The sequence below is a fragment of the Belonocnema kinseyi genome, chromosome 1 (assembly GCF_010883055.1).
Source record: "Belonocnema kinseyi isolate 2016_QV_RU_SX_M_011 chromosome 1, B_treatae_v1, whole genome shotgun sequence".
Taxonomy (NCBI): domain Eukaryota; kingdom Metazoa; phylum Arthropoda; class Insecta; order Hymenoptera; family Cynipidae; genus Belonocnema; species Belonocnema kinseyi.
The window spans coordinates 167,443,869-167,455,115 of NC_046657.1; the positions used below are offsets into that span (position 1 = coordinate 167,443,869).

The 11,247-nt window shown below is 29.9% G+C and overlaps 1 protein-coding gene across 1 annotated transcript in view; it reads left to right on the forward strand.

Annotated features, from left to right (window-relative positions):
• LOC117181099 overlaps positions 1-11,247 on the forward strand; it is a 68,021-nt gene that overhangs the window by 32,179 nt on the left and 24,595 nt on the right. The window contains 1 exon segment of the mRNA XM_033373669.1: positions 9,778-9,961. Coding sequence (XP_033229560.1) covers positions 9,778-9,961 — 184 coding nt within the window.

The window sequence follows — 11,247 nt, forward strand, 5'->3', positions numbered from 1 at the left end:
ATAATATTTGAATGATATGAATATATTATTCTAATTAAGCACATTCAATTATGATTATAATATTATAATTATATATTATACGTAGAATTTAAGGGTTGCTACAAAACTTAAAATGCAACAAAAAATGTTCCTTCTTGAAATAGCACGTTTTGCAAGACCGACCGAGTCGGCACACTATTCACTAGTCTGATGAATTGGCACAGTCCTGTGCACAGCCGACGATTTGCAAAAGTATTCTAAAAATTATCTGGGATAGATTTTCAATATCTCAGTTTTTATAAGAAATTGATTTGAAAGAAAATTCGATAATTTTTACTGAATTTCGTAGTGAGTACTAATTTTGACGATGAATCTAGAAAATCAGTAAAAGCGCAAAATTCCTTTCCAAAATATTGTATACGAATATTTTTTCTTACAAATAAATCCACAGTTATATTTGTTAATACAAATTTATCGAACTTTTTGTATGTTTTTTTCAGACTATTGTGCATTTTTTCAAGAAAAATAATTTCTAGATGACAGAAAAGTTACTTCAAAAAAATCAATTAGCTTATTTCTTATAGAAATCAATATTATCAAAAAATTGTAAGATCTTCGAAATAGGGGTACTTTCCAAATTCCAATTTATTATTACATATAATTTCGAAATTTTTAAAATAAATTGAGTTGCTTAAATTCATATTTATGTTTGCATTTACCGTTAAAATTTGTTTCAACAAGAATTGCTAAATATGGAGTTGAAATAAAACTAACAGAAATTTAAGAAAAAACTAAGAACCAAAATCGACCAAATGTAAAAAGTTTGATGTTGTTCAGGTTTTTCTTTAATTTTTAAGGAACTTTTAATGGAGTTTGATTTGGACCGTTATTAAAGAATTTGAATTTTTATTCACGTTAATTTCTTCATTTGATAAACATAATTTCCTAGTGAATAATGAAATCTTGAGAATCTTCAGAATGTCTATGAAATTGCAATTTTATATAATAATAGTTCAATTCTATCTGAATCTTCTTTAATTCATATTAAATTTACAATAAATGACATTTAGAAAAAGCAGTTGAAACTTTAAAAATATTAAATCATAAAAGTAATGTTTTATAAGGAAAAGGTGAACTAAAATGAATTTAATAAATAATTTCATTTCAATTTCCAAAAATTTTACCAATTTAAGCCCTAGTCATTTTGTTGTTTCCTTTGAATAATACATTTTTTATCAAATTACCTCATTAATTTAGTAAAGTATCAAAATTATAGATGACTTTGTCTAGGAATTAGAAAAAAAAGAGAGTAAAATGTCCAGTAAGCACTTGTTCAATTGCCTGTGCAAGTGCACCTTTTCAAATTGCTACAAAAATATTAAGAATATTTTTCATACATTAAAGATTAACATGCATCACTTAAATAGAGTTAAAAAAATTAAAATTAAGAGTAAAATTTTAGAGTTAACAATTTTAAAATTTACTAAAAAATCTGCCACAGAAGTTTTTTGTCTGAACATGCTACATTACTATTTTAGGATGCAACTCGAAAATAATTATTCAAACTATCCATTAGGGTGCATAAAAAAATTTATAAATTGAAAAAAACAGTAATTCACTATTACTGGTAAATATTCCACTAGACCCACAGTAATAATTTTTATTTTTAAAAAATTCGAAAGGAACTTATATAAACAAATTCCATTCGTTTAAATCATTTAAAATTAATGAACTAATGTTAATAAATATCACAATAGACCAATAGTAATAATTTTTAGGAAAAAAAAAACTTAAAAAAATATCTAAACAAATTCCATTTGCTTAAACAATTAAAAATTATTGAAATAATGTTCTTAAATATTCCAGTAGACTAATAGTAATAATTTTAAGGAAAAAAAAATATTTGCACACATTCCATTTGTTTAATAAATAAAAATTAATTAAGCAATGATGATAAATGTATCACTAGACCAATATTAATAATATTAAGTCAAAAAAGACCAGAATACAGTGCTCAAAAGGTCGATTTCATGAGGAATTAACATTTTTCGTTTTAAGGGTAGTTTTCAGGTACTTGTGGGGGTGTGTAGGGGTGTTAAACCCATACGTCTGATACAAGAAATTCTTCGTTTGATAATTCTCTACAGGCCCACATACTTTCCCGTCACATTTTTTCAAACCATACAAAATTATTTTAATTACTCAAAAAAGTGATTTCTCCCCATGCATTTTACATGGGAAACTTCAAGTCAAAACCGGCACCTGTTTTTGAGCCACCTTTTTACGGTCGGACAGGCTCGAAATAGAATAAAAGAATTTTTTAATCGCAGAGTTTTGGAAAAATTGTGAATTTTATTTTTGTTTACAAATCAGAAACTCGTTATTTTTAACAATCTAATCTTCCTGATTTATTCGGAAATATATCTTCAATATAAGAAAGTTTTTCTATGCTGAAAAATTTTTCTATTTTTTAGAGCTTGTCAATTTTTTTTACATTTTCAGGTTTCCATCAAAAGTTGAATTTCTCCTATATAAATTTAATTAAAAAATCTGAAAACTGGTAAAAATTAGGCATATTAGGCAGATTAATAAAAAAATGACATTCACAATTTTTTCAAAAATCTACGATTAAAATTTTTTAAATTTTATTTCGACTCGGCTTGATTGCAAGATATTCAAAAATGTATTCATTTGAAATATTATACAAGTTACAAGGGTCTTAAAAGGAAACTTTTCAGTCCTAAGGCATTTTCAATGCTTACATTTTTTCGATCCACTGTACTATTCCTAATATGGGCTAAATATCTTAATTTTATACACAATAAAAAACGAAAGCTCCACGTGAATTTAACATACTATAAAATAAGAGGATGTTCTTAATCGCTGAAATTGAAATCAAATCATGAAATACTCACTTTTATAATATTTTTAAATAGTTTTATCCGTTTGGCATATATTTTGCAAAGATTTTTTAAACTTTTTGTGGTAACATAGTCGCATGTCCGACTTCATATAAATATGTAAAATTCATATCCTTTACAAATACTTTCTTTGTGCTCTTAGTTTCATATTTTAATACTTCCTTGAGTTACCCTTAATTAAAAAAATATGTATTTTAGGCAATTTGCAAATTTTTTTTTTTTTGAAAATCTTATTGTTTTAAATGGTCAACTGTTGATCATAAAATTACAAACATGAAATAAATAATAACCTGAATAGAAAGACAATTATAAACTTTCTTTCATCTTCTTTTGGATTTTCAAAATATGAAATATAAAAGAAAATAGTAACAATTTGTAAAATATGATTGGTCATTATCACCAGCAGTAATATCGTTATCATCACCCCTATGGAATTATTGTCCTTAGGTAATGCACTCGCAATCAATCCATCGATGTCCTTTTGTTGGTCACGTGTCAGGTTGAGCTTTTGTCTGGCACGTGTCATTTGGCTATTTTCCCTTTTACATTTAGTACAGCTTAACCATTAGAGAAATCCCTGATAACACAAGTCACGTTCTACTATATTTTATTTATTCTAGGTTTTCAAACTATTTTCCACAAAACTAAAATAACGTATAAATATAGATGTAAGTCTATATGTTTATTTTTATTTTTCAATAAACATTGATTTATTCTTTACGGGGAATTTAGTCTTGTTTGTAGTTTACGAATGTGAAGAAAATGTGTTATCGTTTATATACACTGTTATAAATGTGAGACAAATTTCGAATTATTTAGGAAGCTGAGAATTTGTGATAACTGAAATTTACGAAATTAGTTTGCTGAAAACAAAATTCAGTAACTTTGTATTAAATTTACAAATATTTTATCAAAATTTAGAAATGATTTCTGAAAATTTCAAATAGTTTTTTAAAATTCCTGAATGGTAACACTCGAAGCGGACGAATCATGGTGGTTCTGGTCATGGGCGGCAATGCACTGCAAAGGGTTATGTTGAATAATATCAATATGGTAAATATATTTATTTCGATATTAAATTATCTCAAGCGTGAAAAGGATTCAATATTATTATAAATGAATCATTAATCCAGGTTCCAAATGAATGGTGATCCACTGTTTCCGTCAAATGACGCCCTCGTGGATTCGTAGGTTATATCTGTAATTTAAAGTTGTTCTTTTTCGTTGTTTCATTAATTTTAATATAAATTCGCAGTATATATTTGTCTTGAAAATATAAATCATAAAGATTATATGAGCATAAAATGTGCATATATTAACTTCACTTGTATTTTTTTTACTATTTATGCTGTCAGGACAAACATGGACTACATATTTGATATTAAAATTAATAAACCGAAATAGTTTTTTATTCTCTTTCTACATAAAGCTTTAGTGATGTCTCTAAAAATTACTACAAAAATTCCTAATAGTGTAGGAAAGGATCTTACTTAAATTACGTAGCAGGTCGAGGGGGGGGGGGGGGGGGGGGGGGGGGGGGGGGGGATCGAGACAATTTGTTACGTTTTGTTACGGTAGGGGATCCTTCACTCATGTACGTAATTTTTTTAAAGTCTCAAAAATTTTCTCCTGAAGATTATCTTTTTAGTTGTAAATTTAACTACTTAGCTGAAAGAACAATTTTCTTAAAAAGGCATCCTTTTTGGTTGCAAATTGAACTTTTTCGTTAGAAGTTAGTTTTTTTTTAGTTGAAAATTTAACTCTTTTCGTGGAACAGTAATCATTTATTTAAAATTCATATTTTCTTGCTGATAAGCCAACTGAAATCTTTTTTGGATGAAATCTATTTTTCTGAAAATTTGTCATTTTGATGTCAAATTTCACCTTTTTTCAATAGAAATCTTGCATCCTTCTTGGAGAAAAATGCAAATGTTTTCTTGAAAATTCAACTATTTCCTAGAAAATTTAATTTTTGTTGACATTTCGTATTTTTGTGTTGAAAACTTAATTAAAAGCTTCTTGGATGAAAATTCATCTCTTTTTTAAATATTTTATTTTAAAATTCACCTGTTTCAGTAAAATTTGCATTTTTCTTGGAAAAAAATGCAACTGTGTGGTTGTAAATTTAATAATCTTCTTAAAAATTCGACTATTGCGTCAAAATGCATCTGTTCGATTTAAAATTCAACTCTTTTTGAAAGTTTGGCTTTTTTATTTTAAAATTCACCTGCTTTAGTAGAAATGACATATTTCTTGGATGAAAATAAAACTGTTTGGTTGAAAATTCAACAATTTAGTTAAAAAGTCATACTTTTTGGTTGAAAATTCTGCTGTTTTGTTGAATATTTAACTGTTGCGCCTATTTGCCTAAAATTGCGATAAAAACAATTGACGTGATATTGTTTGGGACTAAAAACTGAGCTAAAATACCATCGGCAGAAATTCCCAACTGCTCATTTTTACGAGAAATTTTGAAAAATATAACCTATTTAGTCCCCATACATCGTTATGGTATTTTCAGTTCGCAGTATGATATTAGATAGAAAAATACACGTATGCGAATCAAAAATATAACTCTAATAATTTTTTTTATCTGAATGTTACTTTTGATATCAAATTAACCAGGATCGCTAAAACTTAATCTGAGTTGAGGAAAAATACCGTGAAAAACGACACAAGTGTACTTTTCAGGTCCTGTTAAAAAATGAACTTTACATCTTATTATATGGGTACATTACGAATATGTGTGGCATCATTGGTCTTGGTATTCCTCTTTGTACTGAAACTCTTTCATGTAAAGCCTAGATTTGTTATTAAATTATTTATTGTCATAAAAATTGAAAACGTGTACAAAAATGATAAACCTTCTATGATCAATAAATAAGTGAGAAAATTTAAGCAAGTCTAAAATGTTATAAAATATGTGTGAAATACGCTGCAAGAAATATTAAACTTTTAAAATATTTTTGGGGCACGAATCTTTTGCTCCAAACTCGGCTCGAAATATTATTTGGTTAAACGTACACTAGTTAATATAGCAAACGACGCAGGGATTGCTTTGCACAGTAGGGTGGTCGAAAAACGCATGGCAAAATTTTTTTGCATGCTAGAGGGCAACAACCCCCTCGCCATTTTATTCCAAATCCGAAAAAAAGAAATTCCCTAATTTTCTTTTTGTTGCTTTTAACAGGTGCCAGTTTACACTGAAAGTTTCCCATGTAAAATGCATGGGGAAAAATCACTTTTTTGAGTTTTTAAACTAATTTTTTAGGGTTTGAAAAACTATGATGGGAAAGTATGGGGAACTGTATAGAATTATTCAACGAAGAATTTCATCTATCAGACATATGGGTTTGACACCCCTAACACACCTCCACGATTATTTGAAAATTACCCTTAAAACCAAAAACGTGAATTCTTCATGAAATGGACCTTTGGACACTGTATTCTCGTCTTTTTTTACTTTAACTTATTGATATTTGTCTAATGGAATATTTATTGTCATTGGTTAATTCATTTTTAATTATGTAAACAAATGGAATTTGTTTATATATATATTTTTTGAAAATTCGTTTATTTCCCCTAAAATTAATTCCTATTAGTCTAGTGGAATATTGATTAATATTAGATAATTGATTTTTAATTTTCTAAACAAATGGAATATGTTTAAACTTTTTTTTGATAAAAAATATTAATATTTCTTTAGTTTAATATTGATCAAAGTGGTTTTCTTAATTTTATTTTTGGATATTTTTATAAAAGTTATTACTATTGGTCTAGTGGAATATTTAACAACACTGGAGCATTAATTTTTTATTATTTAAACAAATCCTATAGGTGTAAAAAATGTTTTTTTTCTTGAAAGATTCGTTGAGCTGGCAGTTTATTTTCATTAAGTGACATAAATTTATTTTCAAAAATTTCTAATTGTTGAATCAATAAATTATTATTTGTTTTCAACTAATAATAATTAATTGTTTATAAAATTAGAAAATATTTTAAAATAAATTTATGTCATTAATGATAACAAAATGCCAGTTCGACGAATTTTTAGAAAAAAATGTTGTAAAGAAATTGAATTTGTTCACATAATTAAAAATTAATTAACTAATATTGCTAAATATTCTACTCAACCCACAGCAGTAATTTTTATTTAAAAAATTCAAAACGAAATAATTTAATCAAATTCTATTTGTTTAAGTAATCGAAAATTAATTAACTAATGTTAATAAATATTCCACTAGACCAATATTAATATTTTCAAGTAAAAAAAGATCAGAATACAGCGCTCAAAAGGTTGAGTTCATGAAGAATTGACATTTTTTGTGTTAAGGGTAGTTTTCAGGTACACGTGGGGATGTGTTAGGTCTATCAAACCCGTATGTCTGATAAATGAAATTCTTCATTGGATAATTCTCTACAAGCCCTTATGTTTTCTCGTCACATTTTTTCAAACTCTAAGAAATTATTCCAAAAACTCAAACAAGTGATTTTTCCCCATGAATTTTAAATGGGAAACTTGAAGTCAAAATCGGCACCTGTTAAAATAAAAAAAAATTAGGGAATTTCTTTTTTCGGATTTGAAATGAAATAGGGGATCGCTGCCCTCTAAAAAAAGCGTTTTTGAGCCAACCTATTGGACAGCAACAGTCATTTTACAATACAATATTTCAAGGGAAGGGTCTGTGGTCTAAATCTGTTTACTGATATTTTTTTCAAAATTGATTTTATTGTATTTTCTGGAAGAGTTTTCTTATGCAGTTATTATCCCGCAACCGAAACGAAAAAATGATCCTTTTAGTTCTTTTTTAAATGGATTTTCGAAAATCGCGTTTTGGTTCCTACAGCATAGGTGAGCGGAAAGATTTTCCTTCACCGTGTAAAATTTCTGAAATGTCAGTTAACAGGTTTAGACCGCGGACTCTTCAAGTTGTAAAATCTTTTGTAGTCGGTACATGGAGAGAAATTTCAGGAGATTAATTCACGGCAACATTTCGCAACATTTCGCAACATTTGTTTTTAAAGCATAGGTCTCTTTGAAATTTCTCCGTGTAGTTTTCATAAAATACTGTTAATATTTTTCCTTAAATTGACGAAATGTTGAATACGCGTATCGTATAGCTATGTTAATTTCGAAAGAAGAAATTACAAAGCAAGAACAAAAACCATTTGAATTGTGCACAGGAGGTCGTAAAATTTTTTTTCACAGAAGTTAAAAAAGAAAAAATTGTTTTTTTCTTTACAAGATTTAAATTCGTTCCAAGTAAATACAACAACCTCAGTCAATCAGATGAAGATCAGCACTTTAGTTCGTAAATCTGCTGGTAGAAAATATATTTCTCCAAACTGTTCTCTAAATTTCTGCGAGTGTAATTTCAATCAAAGAGAGTGAATCGCCACTCTCTCGAAGTGTGAAAACCCAGCGGCTCCAAATTCAGTTAGAACTCACTCTCTGAAAATGTGAACAACTCACTCGATCTTTGACAGTGATATCTCACTTTGATCGAGTTAAATTTCACTCCAAAGCAGTTGCAAGTATCACCACACACAAACACACACACCAAAATTATTTTTAGGTTATTCCGATAAATTTCGCGTTATTCAATATAGTATATAATTATTTAATTGCAGGCTCTCCTTCGCCTACATTTATTAAGCACTGTTCAACAAAACTGTTCAATAAAACTAATGATGAAGTTATAAAAATTAACTAACTCGGGGAATACTCCATATAAAAGTAGTAGAGCTGTTGAAAAAAAAGGTCAAGCGCCTGCAATCTGCATTGAGTTCCTGCTTACCGAAATCAGTTCTGAGTCTACCTTAATGAAGAATGGTCCTTTATGTTCTGAGCTGATTCCCGTTGTACAGACCAAGAATAGCTGCCTTCTATCAACGAACTCAGTCCAAGGTCATTTGAAGGCAAACCGCGACACTCGACTGACAGCGAGAGTTTGGTGTATTTCATACCGTTAATATTTATGTCAAAAGAGAATTGAGTTAACTTTAAGTCACTTATGCTTATAATTTATGTCACTTACTCTAAAAATTGCAGTAATCTTTTATTTGGAATCACTTTTTGTTCACTTACGTGAACTTGTTTTTGTGCTTTCTTCTTTTTGTTATTTTTGTTCTTCATATAATTAGAGGTTGGCAGAATTTCCGGTAGTAACACTAGCGCTTACAAGTTATTTGCAATAAAAGAATAAATGAGTAAGATTTTACAGTATTCGTATATTCATGTGTAATATCACAAACGTAAATTTTGCTCAATATTGAAAAACAATGACCGCTTACCGTATAAGTTCTTGATGCTGTTCAATTTCAACAATTCAGGTTTATTCTGGGAAACATACTTCAAAATTCTAGGAGTAAAAAAAGATGGAAATTTTCCCAAAAAGAGATCCGCCTCTGTCTTAATCGCCAAGAACTCTCTACTAATCTAAAACATAAAATAAAGCAAACTTTTACTCTGTTTTAACAGCTTAAGCATAGTGAATGCTATGTTAACAATTATATGTCTTTAGTCCGCTGTTTTTGTCGAAAATTTCTCGTAGGCGATTTGGTCTGGTAGCATGAATTTTTAAAAAAATGGTTTCTTTGTTTGTCAGTGTCAATTTTCACAGAGACCAACTTAATATTAGGTGCGCAACTAAGTTCCCGCTTTTCGCCAATAGATGGCTCCAGAAGTAAGTGTTGGTCGATTTTGACATTCAAAACGTCATGAACCAAGCTTAGAAATATGGTAAAAAAAACGTGTTGACACATTAGTGATTTTATTTTGGCGTCATATACTTTTGGTTGTGTGAAAATGTTTTATTTTGTGCCAAATAATCGTTATTCGTGGGAAGTGTTGATTTGCTTTTTCATTCGGAGAAAGCGGCGGCTGAAGCGGATCGAGTGCACCAAAAAGTTTGCCGAGATGCTGCTCTGAGTGAAACAACATGCCGTGACTGGTTCCGTCGCTTCAAAGACGATGATTTCAATGTTGACGACCGTTCGCGTGAAGAAATGCCAAAAACCTTTAAAGACGCTGAATTGGAGGCATTTCTCAATGAGGATCCGTACTAAACGCAATAATAGCTTGCTTTAGCATCAATAGTGACCCGCCAAGCCATTTCCAAGCGATTGCATGCGTTGCGAATGATTAAAAAACAAGGAACTTGAGTTTCTTATGATTTGTGCCATTTTGTGCCATTTGAGCGTCGTTTTTTCGCCCGTGAAAAACTGCTTCAGCGGTAAAAAAGGGGGACTGCCTGGTCATGCTTCTACGTCGTCGGCTTCGCCGAATATTAACGCATCAACACTTCCCGCAAATGACGATTATTTGGCATAAAATCAGACATTTTAACGCAACCAAAAGTATTTAACGCCAAAATAAAATCACTAATGTGTCAACACTGTTTTTTTACCAATGCCTAAGCTTGGTTCATGACGTTTTGAATTTCAAAATCGACCAGCACTTACTGCTGGAGCCATCTATTGGCAAACAGCGGGAACTTAGTTGCGCACCTAATATAATAATTTGAATTTTATCTCATTAGTGTATAACGCAAATGCAATTGTGATAATAGAAAACTTGATTCCTATTGTAGAAGCAATTTAAGCATCGGAAAGGAGGCGTCCATTTATTTTATGCTGACTCTTATGTTCATCAGGACCCCTCTGTGTTTTAGCTGTCTTTAATATATGTACAGATTTCCTGACCGTTTTAAATCTACATGCTGAAACCCCATGACCAGTTGCAGGATCGTGAAAATGTACCTGAAACACAAATGTATATTTAATTACAAATTTTATATCATGTCACTAGATGTGTGAAGAATTATCAAAGGAATATACATACATTTCCATTTCCACCAAAATTAGATTTCAGTTTTGGAAACGCCTTTATTATTTCCCGCACTATTTGCTCCTTATATTTCGCATTAGGATATCTGAAAAAATAATTCAGCATGTAGGAAATGTTAAACCTATAAGTTCAGTTAAATTCAAATACTCACAAGTTTTCTAATATCTCTATCGTTTTTAGCATGAAATTTGGATTCATTCTTTGCGAGCACTATCGTTTGTGCCAGAAAGAAGCCTGTCCATTAAAAATGGACTGCGGAACAGTCAGCTTGTTTCTCGTCTCGTTCTTGTACCCATTGTTTGGTGGCATCCGCGGTAAATTTGATCGTAGCCGTTAAAAGACGAGAAATCTGGGCTGTATTCATGTCCTCATTAATACTTATGTTAATATTTGTGTATCTTCAGTATTACATCAAACTCTCGCTTTCAGTCACCCCGTTTTCAGCTTTCCTAGAACTGCTGGCTCAAGCAGTTTCGCAGGGGAGTGGAGCGAGAGCGA